Source organism: Pogona vitticeps, chromosome 2, assembly GCF_051106095.1.
Source record: "Pogona vitticeps strain Pit_001003342236 chromosome 2, PviZW2.1, whole genome shotgun sequence".
NCBI classification, from domain to species: domain Eukaryota; kingdom Metazoa; phylum Chordata; class Lepidosauria; order Squamata; family Agamidae; genus Pogona; species Pogona vitticeps.
Genome location: NC_135784.1, coordinates 303,597,461 through 303,615,398, shown reverse-complemented (window position 1 = coordinate 303,615,398; position 17,938 = coordinate 303,597,461). Strand labels below are relative to the sequence as shown.

The window sequence follows — 17,938 nt, the reverse complement described above, 5'->3', positions numbered from 1 at the left end:
AGCAGGGGGTTGGACTTGATGGCCTTAGAGGCCCCTTCCAACTTCACGATTCTATGATTCTATGTGAATTGCCTTTTGAAGTCTACTGTTACCCAGGGCACATCTCTGGCTCCCCTCCTGGCAACTCCAGATCTGAGGCAGGACGAAAGGGACGGAAGCTGTTTTTGGTCCTCTCTGCCCCCAGCTTTGTGAAGGCAAGAGGAGAAGGTGATGACAGAGGATGAGATGGCTGGACAGTGTCATCGAAGTGACCAACATGAATTTGACCCAACTCAGGGAGGCAGTGGAAGACAGGAGGGCCTGGCGTGCTCTGGTCCATGGGGTCACGAAAAGTAGAACACGACTTAACGACTAAACGGGGGCGGCCCCCAGCTTGGACTGCATCTCCCAGAAGCTCTCATCTAGAACAGCCAGCCTCAACAAACTTAGCAGTCTCTCCTTTACGTGTCTTCCAACATGCTTCAGGCAACATACATGGCTCTCCTCTTCCCTCTTTATCTTCATAACAAGTCTGTGAGGCAGATTGGGCTGAGAAAGTGTAACTGGCTTAGAGTCACCCAGGGAGTTTTACAACTAAGTGGGGATTTGAACCTGGGTCTCCTGAGTTCTAGTCCAAGACTGTAACCATTATGCAACACTGCTCTCAGGGGCTCGTCAAGACAGTCTGTATACACATCCCATAAAGGTTTGAGCCGCTTTGGGTCCCTTGTTGGGAGAAATGCGGCATATAAATAAAACTAATAATAATAAAGTGAGTCCAAGAATGCAAACTGTCCCATTGATCCATATCAATAAACAAGATGTCAGCAGTTTGAAACCTCTACCAGGACTAGATCTTCTATAAAGCAAGTTGATCTTAAAAGAATTGTAGTTACACACAGAGAGAACCAGGCGAAGAACTGTGGTGCTGGAGGAGACTCTTGAGAGTTCCCTGGACTGCAAGGAGAAGAAACCTATCAATTCTAAAGGAAATCAATCCCGAGTGCTCCCTGGAAGGACAGACCCTGAAGCTGAGGCTCCAGTACTTTGACCATCTCATGAGAAGAGAAGACTCCCTGGAAAAGACCCTGATGTTGGGAAAGGGTGAAGGCAAGAGGAGAAGGGGACGACAGAGGATGAGATGGATGGACAGTGTCATCGAAGTGACCAACATGAATTTGACCCAACTCCAGGAGGCAGTGGAAGACAGGAGGGCCTGGCGTGCTCTGGTCCATGGGGTCACGAAGAGTTGGACACGACTTAATGACTAAACAACAAAATATCAGGTAAATTGTTATAAAAGGAAGCAGAGGGAGAGTAAGCAGCTTCTAATTCCATGCCATGAAACAATGGGAAACATCAAAGCCTGGGGAAATAATTCTTCTCTTTTTTTGGACGGCATGCTAGCTGGGGATTCTGGTAGTTGTAGTTTCCAACACTGCACTTTCCACAGCTCAGCTCAGACTCCTGAGAAAATGAACTGCACAGCTGATGACATTTTAAGCACCCTTCTCCTGCACCCTCCCCTTCTCGCCTGTCCACTCTCTCAAGTTTCTCAAGCTTCCAGCCTAAGGCTTTCTGAAATGAAAAGTTTACTTAATGGATTCCTTCGCTCACTGGAGTGCTGCAATTTCCTTGGGGCTTGCTTCATCCGCAGGTTTTACACTGTTTTCTCAGTTGCTGAAAATCTGCTCTTCTCCCACCTTGTTGAAAAACAGGTCTCCTGTTATTTCAGGCGAATTGATGAAGAAATCTAGTGGCTGCAAATTCCTGAGTGCTTTTCGGTCCTAGAAAGGTGGTCTTAAAATCAGAAACAGAACAATTAACACCCGCTGTAGCTCAGTGGCGGTGGTGTGTGCGGAAATAAGCTAAAGCAGGGGCACCTTTCACAACTTTCTTGTTCTGCTTCTGTTTTCTTCATCTAAGCACGTACGTGGGGGGGCCTGGGAGTGGAAAAGCAAACAAACTTCCATGATTTATTTAGAAGAGAAGGTTCTTGTTGCTCTTCAAGGCTGCAGTTTAGCTCTATCTGGCTTGGTGATATTTTTGTAGCCAAATGCTACCTCGCAGGAAGGTGCTGAATTACCTGCCGGTCTCCCCACATTCCTGCAGTTTGAAATCAGAGTTCAAATACATGTCATCTCTTCCCTCCCTGTTGTTGTTGTTGTTGTTGTTGTTGTTGTTGTTGTTGTTGTTGTTGTTGTTGTTGTTGTTTAGTCATTAGTCGTGTCCATGGACCAGAGCACGCCAGGCCCTCCTGTCTTCCACTGCCTCCTGGAGTTGGGTCAAATCACTTTCTGCCATCATCTTCCCTCCCTACCACCCTCTTTTCATTTTGTTAAGACTCACAAAAGAAAATGCCTTATGTAATAGGGTTGCCGGTTGAAATAAAGGTGGTGGTGGTGGGGGGGTGAAGTCAAATCAACAGGCTTGCTTTTAAAAATGCAGGATTAAAAGTTTTGTTTAGAAACCGGAAGCTCACTTTTAGGATGCAAATAATGACCTCCTAATACAGTATACTTGCACAAAGCCTCTTCTGCCTAGGATGCAATATTTTTAAATGGTGTATTTTACCCAGAAGAGAAACAGAAATAATTTTGTGTAGTTAATTTATTTCTATCAGCAACAAAGCCTAAGCTGGTAAACTAAAGTGTGGTGCTCGCTTGATCCTTTTTAGTATTTTCAGATTTTAATATTGTCTTTTAATGACCACCTTGGATCCTTCTTAAAGAAAAAAGGGCAGGGATATTTTAAATAAATAAACACTGTGTTTCCCCCAAAATAAGACTGGGTCTTATATTAATTTTTGCTCCCCCCCCCCAAAAAAAAATGCATTAGGGTTTATTTTCAGGGGATGTTTTATTTTCGTCATGTACCACCATCTACATTTATTCAAATACAGTCATATCATGTTCTTCTGGTTGCTGCACAAGGGTGGAGGGCAGGGTTTCACTTAACTGGGGCTTATTTTTGGGGTAGAGCTTATATGACGAGCATCCTGAAAAACCATACTAGGGTTTATTCTCAAGTTAGGTCTTATTTTCGGGGAAATAGGGTAATGTAAATTAAATAATGGCAGAGAAATTCAAAAGATAGATGGTCTTTGGTAACTTTTAATAGAGTAGACCATGTCTAGATGGGCGGCATATAAATGCAATAAATAAATAAATAAAATAATACATCATAAAGTATTAATGAAAGCACCTTGTATGGTGCTGGGCGCTCTCACCTTTATTGAACATCATGGGATGGTGGATTTCAACATAGGCTATTATTTTTAAAAAATGGGAAACTGGTTGGATACAGCACAACATCGCTTTTTAGACTTCCATAACACATCTAAATAGAGAAGGGCACAAACCGTCGTTCCTGCTGGTTCATTTATCAACCAAACGGGTGTTTGCTGCTTTAAAGCGCCACCTCTTTCGGTGGGCACCCACTCAGAGGCCATGCCCGAAGGAGGCGGGGCTTTGAAACGCCAAACAAATTTCCAGCTGATAAACAAAGTGGCCAAATCAGAATAGTAGGACGTCTACGGGAAGAGGAACCAATGCAAAATCCAACTGTCTCTGCCTCCAGGCTCTTGGTTCTGCTTTCTCTGACCTCCAGATGAGATGCCAAACCTTGAGTCGTCCTTGTCCGTTTTCAGTCTGCCTGCAACACCAAAGGATGCAGGAAAACTTAAGGAATGGCGGGAGGGGGAAAGTGGGCTCTGACTGACACCCCCAGCACTGGCATCAGTTGCTGCTGATTAACACATTTCTCCTATGCCTCCAGACAGTGCAGCCCTCCTTGGAAGAAGGTTCTCCCCCATGCTGGCTCTCCTGATTTTTCACTTCCCCATTCTCTGACTAAAGCTGCCCTGTTTAGAATCTGCTGAGGCTTAAACCTTCCTCTGGGGCTTTCAGACAATGGCATGACTTTCCAAAGATACTTTAGCACCTGAGGCAAAGGACAAGATGACATCTGTGTCCTACAGATACGTATACACTGTTCCATGTTCAGAGAGGAACTGGCTTGACAGTTGCATCTCACTGTAAAACGACAGTCTCGCCTTGCCATATAAGATTCATTTTCATGGCTGACAGTAGAATGTGTTTATGGTGCAATGTGCTAACATGACCAGAGATGGTGTTTGCAAGTCCTATAATTTGCACTATCCATCTCTATTATGCTCTGGTTTTACAGTACCTTGGTTTACTCGATCCTTTAATTTACATGCCTTTATTTCTCCAGGCTTTGCAAATTTGAGTCACAAAAATAAGGGCTTATTGCCATGCTGGCAGCCTGCCAGTTTCTGAGTTACAAGCCCTTGTGGTTACAGGAGGTGCAAAACAAAGGAAAAGGACCTATGATGAAATGCCTGTGGCCGCACCAAGCCCCTGTACTTCCAGGTCCAGCAGAAAGGATTGTTGCTAGTTGATGAAGTGGAAATATGGGTATAAATAACAGTCAGGAAAGATAGTTACACACCATCATCAACACAACAACGCAACAACAGTCATCTAGCAGAAGTAGCAACAACAGTGGCAGCAGCTGAGGACAACATGGATTTTCCTCCATAGATTCATACTGGTTTGTCTGGGTGAGAACATTATTTAATAATTTTTCATGTATGTTCAGTAATATTACTTAAAGTTAAAGTGGTGCCTCAAGTTATGAACTTAATTGGTTCCGGAACTCCGGTCATAACTCGGAATGGTCATACGTCGAAGCACCATTTTCCATTGAAATGCAATTAATCCGTTCTGGCCGAAGAAAAACACACACACACACACCCAAAAAAATCACTGCAAGACCCATCAGAGACGCGATTAATCCCTTCCGGCCGAAGAGGGGGGGGAGAGAGAAAAGCAAACAAATTGTACAAGACCTATTGGAAATGCAAAGAAAGCAGAGCAAACAGCAAGCAGATTATGCAAAACCCATTGGAAATGCAAAGAAAGCAAAGTAAAAAGCAAGCAGAGCATGCAAGACCCATTGGAAATGCAAAGAAAGCAAAGCAAAAAACAAGCAGAGCATGCAAGACCCATCGAAAATGCAAAGAAAGCAAAGCAAAAAACAAGCAGAGCATGCAAGACCCATCGGAAATGCAAAGAAAGCAAAGCAAAAAACAAGCAGAGCATGCAAGACCCATCGGAAATGCAAAGAAAGCAAAGCAAAAAGCAAGCAGAGCATTGCAGCCTCTTCGCCTACCAATGATTAGCAATTTGAATTTCCTGGCTTTTCCCCCTGCTTTTTGGTTGTAGCTTGAAGCTCTGGCTGCAAGTTGAAGGAAAAATTTTGTGGCCAGAGCTGGTCTTAACCCGAAATGGTCATATGTTGGGACGTTCGTAAGTCAAGGCACCACTTTTTTATTTTTCAATTTATTATTTTTGTTGAGATATGTATTCTTTTCTTTTTGTTATTTAAATGTGCCTTTCTTGGCTATAAGCTTTTGCATTTTTAGAATGTAAGCTACTGCAATGTTGAAACATAATTACCGTGTAACATAATTTGAGTTCAGCCTACAACTTGAATTTTGTTTTTGAATGTACGTTTGTTTCCAACTTCTCAGAGTTGTAAGAATTTTAACTGCAATCACACCTGCAGCTTTTCACAACCCATGTATAAGACGCCCCCATGTATAACCCTCCAAGGATGGATTTCTGCTTAAGCATTGGTGCCCACAGTTTTTCCACAGCTCTAAGACTTCGGGTTGCTTTCAGTGTTCTAAGTATTCTTGTGCATATGGAACGCAGAAGCAATATAGATAAGTAAAGCTTATCAAACCAGCCAGGCTGATGTTGCCTTGAATAATGAAAAGATACTGTACTGTTGATGCTCAGATGAATTTTGATATGATTTGAAATGGTTGTCTGATTTCATTCCGGAATTATCCCTTTTGGGGGAATAAATGCCAACTGTGACAGACGCAGGCTTTTGATTTTTCCCCTAGAGGTACTATAAAGTTCTGTAGGGCACTTCGGCAGATGTCCAGGCATCAGACTCTCTGACCTAAGCAAGTTACTTATTCTTTCAAGACTGGCTGTTGAGATTTCATTAACCCCTATTGAATCTCTTGCTTCTAACATGAGAATAGGAAAATGAACATTTTTTTTTCTGGCTGAGATTGCTGAAATTCTGTCCAGGTTGGTGGGAGCATCTCTGCCCAAAATAATTGTTATTTTCCTTTCTGAAGCAAAACACACACACAGAGAGAGAGAGAGAGAGAGAGAGAGAGAGAGAGAGAGAGAGAGGCGCAACACAGAAGGACAAGATGATGGATCCCAAAGATAAGAAACATCAATGCAATACTTGCAATTTTGAGAATGCACATAACAAGGCAGGAGCTATCGCAATTTAGCTATGCAGATTATGCTGAATTCATTCTAATGAATACAAAAACATTGGAAAACATCAACAGAAAATATGCCATCTTGCAGACAAAGAGAAAAAAAATTTTGTAGTTTCTCAAGAGAAAAGATGTGTAAGGCTTCCAGCTCCTTATTTTTAATGAGAAAATTGAATAAATCCTATGTACCGTATTTTTCCATAACATGCCCCATGTATAACTCAAAATTAAGAAATCTAAGTGGGGCTTAGCAAGTGGAGGGGAAAGCAGGGATCAAAGCCCTGCAGGATCGCTTTGATCCCTGCTTTCCCCTCCACTTGTTTTTGTTCTCTCCTCATCTTACTTCCATGTATAAGACAACCCTCCATTTTTAGTCTAAAGATTTTAGACAAAAGTATAGCCTTATACACAGAAAAACACAGTATGCCCTACTCAATGCTCATGATACAGAAGGCTGGATATGAATGGAGAATATAAAGAACAAACTCCTAAGGGACAGTGGAGTCAAGAAAAGGGCTGACATCCATTTATAGTGCACCATTATTATTTTTACAGCCCTGTTCCTTTTGTACGCCATTCCCATTAACTGCCTCTGTCACATCTGGAGACATCTGGTTTTATAACAGTCTAAATTACAGCTATTTAAAGAGAAGCAATTAAACGCACATTGCATGACAACCGATTTGGATCAAAAACTGTCAGCTGCTGTAGAGAAGGCTGCAGGAGACCTGTGCACCAGGCAGTGCCTCCGCTGGTGTAAACGGCCTCAATGTTGCCGTTGCATTAAAGATACCAGCTAGTTCTCCCGCATTGTCCTTTACTGGATGTTTCGAAGATGGAGCATTTTTAGAGCCTGGAAACCTTACGTTTTTGAGTTTTTTGGACTTCAATTCTCAAAAGCCTCCTGCCACCCAGCTGTAGTCCCAAAAAAGGGTGGTAAGCATTCCACGGACTCTGATCACAGATTAGAACTTGCAGTAGCTCCATGAGACTTCCATGTTTCATGTCATTTCTCTAACAGTCTGACTGACTGGGTTGTACAAGCACATGTCTAGACTGCTACACTGTGCTGTAGATGGAACTGTGCTTGAAAGAGCTCAGAAATTGCAGCTGCTCTAAAATAAGGCCACTACATTATCACCAGGGTGTCTGGACCATATTATACCTGCGCTTTGCCAGGTATCAATGGATAAGGCATGTTCACTAAGAGAAAGCCTTTTCAGTAGTGAAGCCATGCAAAACTTCCCATAGAGGGTCTTCCAGTTATCCTTAGAATCTTCCAAGCACTAGATGGATGCCTTACTATCTGCCCAGCCCGTTTAAAGAAACTCATGTTATCTGGGTCTGACCCTTTTAAATGCTGTGCATTCAGTCCTGTGGTCCTGTGGGTTTTGTTCTAATGTCCTACTTTATGCTCTTTCTAATTTTAAGTCTGATTTCCTATTTAAACAGTCAGAGTGGAAACAGACGTTGAGAGTTCAATTCCCCGCTTTTCACCCCAGAAGACGCAGCCTGGGTGGCCTTGGGCCAGCTGCACAGTCCCAGGGCTCCCCCTAGAGGAGGGGAACGGGATACCACTTCTGAGTACTCTTTACCTGAAAAACCTTGGAAAAAGGTCACCATAAGTCAGAATTCACTTAATGGCACATGATGATGATGATGATGATGATGATGATGACGACGACAACAACAACAGCAACATGGGCAGCTTCAAACCAAAATCTGACTTACTGTTAATAATGACAATACTTATATGGTACTTCTGCTCTGCTGCCAGAATTGTTAAGCCCAACTGCTAGCACAACTCAATCAGCATAAATTTCAGTGATGAATTGCTGAAAATCAAGAAATCAGCGGAAGCACCTCCTGTTGTGTGCCAACTCATGTGACAGAAAATGCCTACACTAACCTCTTAAACCCACTGAGATTTGTGCTGATTGCATTATGCTGATACAAAAACATGATAGGATTCTGGTCTATGTGTTTCATGTCTGCTTTTTCAGCTGTGCTTACCAACAGGACTGCTGAGAAAGTACCTGAACTATAAGTTAGATCCATATACCCTTCATTGCAGTGAGACAAGGTTGAAGTATAATGACTTGTCCAAGGCTGTAGCATGTCCCTGTCTGTAGCACCAATCGGAGTGCTGGACTAGGAAGACCTGTGTTCTGTGCAAGGTGCTCGGTGGACCAGTCATTTTCTCTCAGCCTGATGTTGTTGAGTGAAGGGAAAGCCTTGAGTTCCCTGGAGAAAAGCTGGGATAGAAATGAATGTGGATAACTCAAAGAGATGAACATATGGCTGCAGAGCCTAACGGTTAGAGGTTCCACCTTCCATGGTGTCTTCTGAGAGACGAGACAAAAGCCTGTGTGGTTTGGGGCAAGCTACATAAAGAAAGGTGACCACCAAGGAATTAATGCCTTTGAATTGTGGTGCTGGAGGAGGCTCTTGAGAGTCCCCTGGATTTCAAGGAGAACAAACCTATCCATTCTGAAGGAAATCAAGCCTGAGTGCTCACTGGAAGGACATATCCTGAAACTGAGGCCCCAGTACTTTGGCCATCTCACGAGAAGAGAAGACTCCCTGGAAAAGACCCTGGTGTTGGGAAAGTGTGAGGGCAAGTGGAGGAGAACGGGACGACAGAGGACGAGATGGTTGGACAATGTCACCGAAGCGACCAACATGAATTTGATCCAACTCCAGGAGGCAGTAGAAGACAGGAGGGCCTGGCGTGCTCTGGTCCATGGGGTCATGAAGAGTCGGACACGACTAAATGACTAAACAACAACAACGACATAGTCTCACAGCACCCCCAGAAGAAGAGATTGATTGGTAAACTACTCCTGAATGCTCTATAGCTAGAAAACCCTGGATAAGATCACCCATTGCATGTCAGAACCAACTTGATGGCACATACATGCTCTTATTTTTTTTTAATGTAGCAAAGAGAACATACAAACTAGGGACTGTCACAGTTTACAAAATAACCCTATGCACCTACTCAGATGTAACTGCTTCAGGCTGCAATCCCAACCCTGTTCACCTGAGAGTGAACTACATTGCACTGAATCACATATGCTTCTTGCTAGACATTATAGCTTTGCATTGCCAGTCTCTAATCATTATTCTTGCTCTTAATTTAAAGAGACCATTTTAGCTGCCGTATTAAACCAATCAATATTTAAGAGATCAGTCATTGATACAGTTTAACTGTGATTGATTGATGCCTCTCACAAATTTAGGTCAGTAATCCTTCTTTCTCTCTCAATCTTTTTTTGGGGGGGGGGGTTAAATGCTATTTTCTACAAGGAGAAAAACGTACAGGTGAAAATTAGTCACCCTGTTTGCTCCCTGCTCTGCAAGCTCTCCGTTTTCGGAAAGTACAATAAACAGCAGCATTCAGCTGAAGTGTTCCAATACCCAGACTCGACTATCATTTCATAAATCTTCAACTTGTTTGCTATCACTTTTCACCAATCCAGAAAACCAGGCCTGTCTTTTTCAGTGAACACACAGCATGTTCTTAAGGATGTTTACTCAGAAATTAGTCACACACAGTACAATGAAATGAGATTTCAGTTATCATTGGCTCCCATCAAATAATCACAAGAATGCACTCCAAGGAGGATTGCTTATGATGGGTGGGCAGCAGACAGCTAATTCATATAAAGCTGGGTAGATAGATCTCTGGGTGATTTGTAATGGATCAGTAAAGATTTCTGATTCCTCCTGGTTTTTACAGCAGCCATATCAAAAGGATCACAATCCACCACTCACTCTCAGATGAAGAAATGGTAAGAAACATGATCCGAGAAAGACACCGGGGAAAGAAGCTCCACTCATTAAATCAGAACAAAATTCTGAGGTTTCGTTCTGTCTTTTCTGCCAGAGATTGCGGATCTCTGTTCAAAAAAAATTGGAGCTATTAAAGGAACCTTTTGTGCAAAGATGGACATGATAAAGGACAGAAATGGTAGGGATCTAACAGAAGCAGAAGAAGAGGTGGCAAGAATACACAGAGGAATTATACCAGAAAGATCTGGATGCCCCGGACAACCCAGATAGTGTGGTTGCTGACCTTGAGCCAGACATCCTGGAGAGTGGAGTCAAGTGGGCCTTAGAAAGGATGGCTAACAACAAGGCCAGCAGAGATGATGGCATTCCAGTGGAACTCTTTAAAATCTTAAAAGATTACGTTGTTAAGCTTCTACACTCAATATGCCAACAAGTTTGGAAAACTCAGCAGTGGCCATAGGATTGGAAAAGATCAGTCTATAGCCCAGTCCCAAAATAGGGCAGTGCCAAAGAATGCTCTAACTACCATACAAATGCACTCATTTCACATGCTAGCAAGGTTATGCTCAAACTCCTCCAAGGTAGGCTTTAGCAGCATGTGGACCGAGAACTCCCAGAAGTACAAGCTGGATTTTGAAGGGGCAGAGGAACTAGAGACCACATTGCAAACATGCACTGGATTATGGAGAAAGCCAGAGAGTTCCAGAAAAACATCTACTTCTGCTTCATTGACTATGCAAAAGCCTTTGACTGTGTGGACCACAGCAAACTATGGCAAGTCCTAAAAGAAATGGGCGTGCCTGACCACCTTATCCATCTCCTGAGAAACCTATATGTGGGACAGGAAGCAACAGTTAGAATAGAAGACTCCCTGGAAAAGATCCAGATGTTGGGAAAGTGTGAGTGCAAGTGGAAAAGGGGACAACAGAGGACGAGATGGTTGGACAGTGTCATCGAAGCGACCCACATGAATTGTTGGGAGTTTGATTCTCTCCTGGGCCTCCTGGAAGAAGAGGCAGCCTGTGTAGCCTTGGGCAAGCTGCACAGTCCCTGGATATCCTCAGAAAAAAGGAATGGCAAATCACTTCTGAATACTGTCTACCTTGATAACCATGACAAGGGTTACCATAAGTCAGAACTCACTTGGCAGCACATCATCATCAGCATCATTATTAAATATGATTTATTTTTTAAAAATTATTATTATTATTATTATTATTATTATTATTATTATTATTATTATTTAATCATCATCATCATCTACAAAACGCAAACCTGTATAACTGTTATACACGCTGAACCCGAATACAACATCTACCTCTGAGAAATACAGAGTTCCATTTTCTCCCACTCACAACAGCAATGTAAACGTAACCTTTGTGGATCAAGGTTGAGATCCATCAAAAAACAGCTTTTCTCAGCCATTAACTCCCCAAACACACTGTACCTCAACCACCAAAACTTCATGCTGACTATGAAGGATCGGAACTGTAAGCCAACAGATCTGTAAGGCAACTGGTTGAGAAAGACTACAGTAATTAAAGTTTTGTATCCAGCAACGACTGTGCAGTGATATACAAGCGAGGCTTGAAGGTAACATGAGAGCTGGCTGGCTTCTGCAACTCAACAGTACAAGCTACGCTGACCCTAGAGACAAAGGTTTTATCTCACGACCATAACTTGGAACAGACATACCCTCCACAAACTCATCTAAATCCCATGTCTGTCTGTCTGTCTGTCTGTCTGTCTGTCTGTCTGTCTGTCTGTCTGTAAGGGAGGGAGGGAGGGAGGAAGACAGAATAAATGAAAGAAAGAAAGAAAGAAAGAAAGAAAGAAAGAAAGAAAGAAAGAAAGAAAGAAAGAAAGAAAGAAAGAAAGAAAGAGAGAAAGAAAGAGAGAAAGAAAGAATGAATGAATGAATGAATGAATGAATGAATGAAAAACATTGTGGCATCTGAAAGACTTCTATTTTAATGTGAGCTTTTGTGGACAAGTACAGTTCTTCAGACATTTAAAACCCACACAACAATAGCAAGCTTCCTCTCTGAGTGTGGATGCTTATGTAGTTTTGTAATTAAGGTTATGAGTACATGGAAAAGGACTTTCTCGGTAGTGACCCCTGCATTGTGGGACTCTGGCTATAATCCTATCAGACCTCTGGCGGTCAGCCAACCCTGTATAGGGGCTTGGGTGTATAAGACTAGTTCTAAAACCAGCTTTTGGAGAATGTTTTAAATCTTCTTTTAAACAGTGCTCTTAATTTGTTGTGGGTTGTTTTTTAAATGATTTTAATCTGTTTTAATCATTCTAACCTGTCCATCTTACATTGCTACAGGAGTGCTGACCGACAGAAAAGCAATAACCAAAGACTTTAATAAGTAATATTTAAAACAGCACAAAATGGCTCAACCAAAGGAACTCCAAGGAACTTCCCCAAGATTCCTAAAAATCACTTAAAGTGCTGCAAAAGCTGATAGGAAGGATGAGGAAAGGGAGAGATAAGGAAATGCTCACCTTATTAGACTCCCCGACCCTAACAAATCGCCGTCGCAACCTCACGCTGTCAATCAAGCGAGACCGCTTCAGGGTGGCTGGCAAATCCCAGCAATTTCAGCCGGACACAAGTGTAATCAATCGCCTGTCTCTGAACCAGAACTTTATTGGTGCAACCTCTTCATTAGTGTGGCTTATTCTAAAATCTGCCCACGTTGACTCCCAAGGCCAGCCACAAGGGTATCCAGGGGAGCGTTCCTCCCAGTAAGAATGCACCAGCCTCTAAAAGGTAAAGGTGGCAGCTTCAATCCATCCACTTGCTTCAGCAGAATGCAGTTTTGTGGAGAAAAAGCGAGTCTCTGTTGGCGACTCACTGAGGTGCCCTGTGTGCATCCTGCATACATTGATCAGCCACAAAATTAAAACCACTAGCAGGTGAAATAAACAGCATTGCTTATATTGTTAAGACCTGATCCGATCCATAGAGGCCCCCGCCTCGCAACATGCAGGACTTAATAAAGGATCTATGGCTAATGTCTTGGTGCCAGAAACCACAGGACATGCTCAGAAGTCTTGTGGAGTTGATGCTTCGATGCCTCTGAGCGTATTTGGACAGCACAAGGGGGTCCTACATGATATTAGGCAGGTGGTTTTAATGTTGTGGCTGGTCAGCTGTAAACTGACCAGGGAGTGCTTTAAGTGCTATGGGGTGGTATATTGGCAGCACATTTTACTTTTACCCTACTTAGATGATTTTTTTAAAATCCTGATTTATACATGCCTCAAAAGAAAGCAGACAGAGGAATTTGACAGTTAATAAAGTAAAGGACCTAAACAGAAACCTGGATGGACTGAAGTGGTAGGAAGGGATAGTCAGCAAAAGATGCAAGGAGACCTCTAAAAAAGAGATAACGTCATACACACTGACATCTCCAGACTCTTCCTACAAATCATGCTCTTCTGTGATCCTTAACAAACATTAAGGCCCCAAACATCTGGAACATGAATGCCCAGTTTAGAAATACAGGCTAGAACAGATCAGGTATGTCCACATGCCAAGGGACAGTCATATTACAGAATTCAAACTTTGTATTGGGGTTCTATCTGTATTTGATCAATCAAGAAGGAAAACAGGAGTACAGAATTGTGTGAAAGGGTCATCTGGATTCCTAAATTGCTCACAGTGCTGCAAAAGCTGGTGGGAAGGATGAGGAAAGGGGAGAGACTGAAAATCCGATCAGATCTTTAAAGGCCTTTATATCTGCATCTTTTAAAATTTGAAGATGCTTTTTGGAACACCTTGGCCAGTTTAGGAGCCCATGGTCCTGGATCGCTTGTAGACAATGATACAGTATATCTTTTTTCCCTTTTTAAAATGCAGGATCTTGCATTCATTTGTTTATTAGGGATAGCCTAATAAACAAATTAATGCAAGGTTGCAGTTTCTGGTTTGTTTAATGGTCAAGACACCTTCTTTTGTGTTCTGTAAAGAGCCTCTATACTTTGCAAAATAACAACAGTCTGAACAGGATAGTCCACCACTCCACTCCCACAGACTCAATGCAGAATCTGGAAAAGTTACTTTTTGAGACTACAAATTACGGAATCCTCCAAACCCATCCTTGGCACGGCCTGCTAGCGCAGATACATAAGGTTTCCGAGTTCTGGTTCAAAAGTGAACCTCAAAAGTTTTAAACTTTTTAAACATCACCAACTAGGAGGCTAAAATCCAGCCAAGACCCCACTACAGCCAGAAAACTGTGAAAATTGGTGGCAAGCTCACCCACGCACTTAATGGTGAAAAGACTGGTGAATTTTTGCTCATCACAGAGGGCTCTTCTGCAAAATCATACCAGGTAAGGAAACGCTGCAGTGTTCCTGCGGTACTTGTCAGAAATGTATCTCCATCAGAACTTGAGAACATTCCTTTTTTTGGACCACAAGCCCCAGAAGCTGGGGAGTCTGGGCCTTGTAGTCCCAAGCAGTGATGCTTCTGAGCTCTGAAATCCTTGCTTTAACTACCGTACCTGTTTATGCACAACACTGACCAGTTTCTTGTATTTGTTCGGGATTTGGCCCATGCAAACCAAGCACTGGCGAGGACAACACTCCCCCCATGAGGACGACGCTCCCCGCATCTGACCGTAGAGCTGATCGGCTCTGAACCCTAAAAGCACACCTTCACCAGCAAACCCACAGAATGCACTCAAAGTGGGTCCAACCCTGTTCAAATGGGGCTTCCTCTGAGAGGCATGATAAGGGCGCAAAGGCACTGGTGATTGCTAAATGCATTTACAGAGAAGTGGAGCCTTGTTACCAAAAGCTGCATCTTTACTCGGAGGCAGGCCCCTTCTGAACGTGTTCGGAATGCACCAGTGTTGCTTTTAAAGGTCGGGCAAGCCTCCTCCCCAGTTTTTATGCCATCTACAGTTCCTTATCGGCTACAAGCCAAAGCCAGATGCACCTGGCGACCCCACACTTTTTTCCTTAGGACGACTCCGTGGGGCGGGTCAGGCTAAGGGACCTGGGACCACTCCAAGGTCACCCAACGGGGGTCACAGCTGGAACTTGACGCCCTCCCTTGTCCCCCCCCGCGCCGAACTCTAACCACTGCGCCATTGCGCCCTTTTATCCTCGGAGCGCATCCTGCCTGACCCTCCACGCCCCCTGAAACTCACGACAGTAGGTTTTATATGCATTTTATGATGACCGAGAAAAGCTGGGCCACATGCCTTTTTTTTGGGGGGGGGGACTGCAACGTTCATGCTGGCTGGGGGATTATGGGCCCTGCAGTCCCCCTTCCTCGGAACTTGCCTAAGCTCCGGGGAAAAGCAGCCAAGAAATGGCAATTTTAAAAGAAGGAAATTTTAAAAAGCCATGCCTCCCCTCCGCCGCCCAGGGCGCCCCCCCCATCATCATTTCTTCCCCCCCCCCTGGGGGGACCTTCCCTACCTCCTGAAGTAATTCCTCCCGTAGAGGATCTGCTGCAGGAGGGTCACCAACGCGAAGGCGCAGACGAAGATGAAGAGCAGCGTCCGGTTGCCCAGCAGGTCCCGGCTGGACGTCGGGTCGGTGTAGGAGCCCATCCCGGCGGCGGTGGCGGCGGCCCAGGCGGCGGCGGCGGAGGGGGGGGGGGTCCGTCAAGCCCTCAGCGGGACCCGCGCCGTCCAGAGAGCCACCCCGGTCGGCGGCGCCACCGGCGCCCCCCCAGCCAGGGACCCGGGCGGCGGCAGCGGCCAGAGGCGCCAAGGGCACGGCGGGCCTGCATCATCCTCCTCGCCCCCCCCCACCTACCCACCTCGAAGGAAAGCCCAGCCGAAGCGCCGGACCCAAAGTTTTCCGGGAGCGGGAAGGCGGCGGCCGAGGAGGGAGGGAGGGAGGGGGGCGGCGGGAGGACGCGGAGCAGCCGGGCAAGGAGGGAGCCGGGCCGGACTCCCACCACCACCACCACCACCCCCCAGCCGCCAAGCTCCGGAGCAGGAGCCGCCGCCCGAGCGCCGAAAGTCCAGGAGTTGGACGAGGGGGGGGGGGAGAAAAGGGCTCGCCGCCCCGGACACACAGACACACACACACACACACCCGCTTGGCCCAAAGAGAGAAGGGGCAGGGAGGGAGGGGACGCGCCGGGGCTCTGCTAGGAGAGCGCCCCCCCCACCAGCACCCTCACCCCCACCGGCTCCGGGCTGGTCACTCGGCTCGATCCCCGGCGCCCGTCTCACTTCGGGGGTAAAGCACGGGGGGGGGGAGAAAAGGGAAGGACGACGCTCCCCCGGAGGAAGGGGCCCGATCCGCAGCCCACGCCGATCGAGGCAAAGCGGGGGCGACGGCGGCGCGTGGGTTTGGGGAGAGGACGGGGAGGGAGGGAGGGAGGGGGCGCCGGTCCGGAGCGCTTGGCAAGCGACGCCTCTTGGCTCGGCTTGGCTTCTGTGTCGGTGTCTCTGTGTGTGCGTGTCTCTCTCTCTCTCTCCCTGGTCCCCCCTCCCCTCCCGTCTCGCCCGACGGCCCCCCCACCTCCCCGCTCCCCAGCAAGCACAAACAAGGTCGTTGTGCATCCTTTCAAGGACAAGAGGCAGAGAGGAAGGGGAGGGGGGCCCCGATCTCGCTGCCTCCTCGGCTCCCGAGGGAAGGAGGGATGGAGGGAGCCTGGCTAGGATGAGCAGAGTCCGACCCTCACGGGTCACCTCTCGCCCGAGGAAACTGCCCGGGGACCGAAGATCCCTGTGGCCCATCGGTGGCCCGCCCGCCCCCCCGCATCCCTCCCGGCCAGGAACGGAGATGCCCCGCAGACGGGTCCAAGCGAAAAGGCTGTGCTTTGCTTCTGATCGTCTGCCTCCCTTTCTGTGGCCGCCTTGAAGAATTCCCCCGTCTTGACAAAAAAGGAAGGGGGGGGGATAGATCGTAGCCCTTGGACCGTTTTTATTTCCCTGCGAGCTTTCGTAGACCAGGATCCACTTCCTCAGACACTGGAGGACCAAGTATAGGATCTTGCCCGTAGAGGTGCAACCACAGATAAACTGTGTCCCTATCGACACTTGGCTAGTATACCGAAGAAGGCTCTCCGCAGGCTGGAAGAAGTGTTCCCTTTCAGGTGCCGAAGTGCGGTGGGTGGGTGTGAGCGCCTGTGAGAAAGAAAAATGAATGGGGGACTTTGATACAGCCGGTAGGTAACTCTCTGGCTGATTTACCGAGGTCAGAAACGTCTTGGTCAGGGAGAGGTTTCTGACTTGGTAAAAAAAAACTCAGGAAAGGGGCCGTAAAAATAAAAACTGTCATGAATCTTGCACCATCTCGAAGAGGAACAGAAGCCAAATTTAGGCTGAATATCAGGAAAAACTTCTTAACTGTTAGAGCAGTCTGACCATGGAATCACTGACCTCCGAAGGTGGTGACCGCTGGGGCGCTAGAGTTATTCAAGAGTAAATTGGACAACACTCTGTCAGCTCTGCTTTGATTTGGGGCTTGGACTTAGTGGCCTTAGAGGCCCCTTCCAACTCCGTTCTCCTGTGATTCTAATCCGTCTCATTTGGCACCAGTTTTTAGGGAGCGTAGCAATTTCTTCAGATACAGTCCCACGAAAGCTAATGCCCAGTGATGTAGTGGACTGAGAGCTGGAAGGGTTGAAGACCTAGGACTTCCTGAATAACAGGGAACAAGATATAATCCAGCACTTTCACTCTTAAGGTTTCCTTGTTTCTTCAGAACTTATATTGCAATCTTCCTAACAGCTAGAGAAGAAATAGATTGCAAGATATTTCTGTTGTATCACAGAAGACTAGAGCGCGATTTGGACTTGAACTAGCCATTAAGAGCCATTCATTTTTTTGTTGTTGTTTATTT

At 45.7% G+C, this 17,938-nt stretch overlaps 1 protein-coding gene across 3 annotated transcripts in view; it reads right to left on the bottom strand.

The window, feature by feature from the left end:
* Positions 1–15,841, bottom strand: part of ST8SIA5 (ST8 alpha-N-acetyl-neuraminide alpha-2,8-sialyltransferase 5) — a 51,410-nt gene extending 35,569 nt beyond the window's left edge. For all 3 annotated transcript variants that reach the window (XM_072992972.2, XM_078384159.1, XM_072992973.2), the window contains exon 1: positions 15,554–15,841. In XM_072992972.2, coding sequence (XP_072849073.2) covers positions 15,554–15,687 — 134 coding nt within the window. In that variant the 5' untranslated portion in view covers positions 15,688–15,841. The remainder of the gene's footprint in view (positions 1–15,553) is intronic.
* Positions 15,842–17,938: the final 2,097 nt, after the last annotated feature.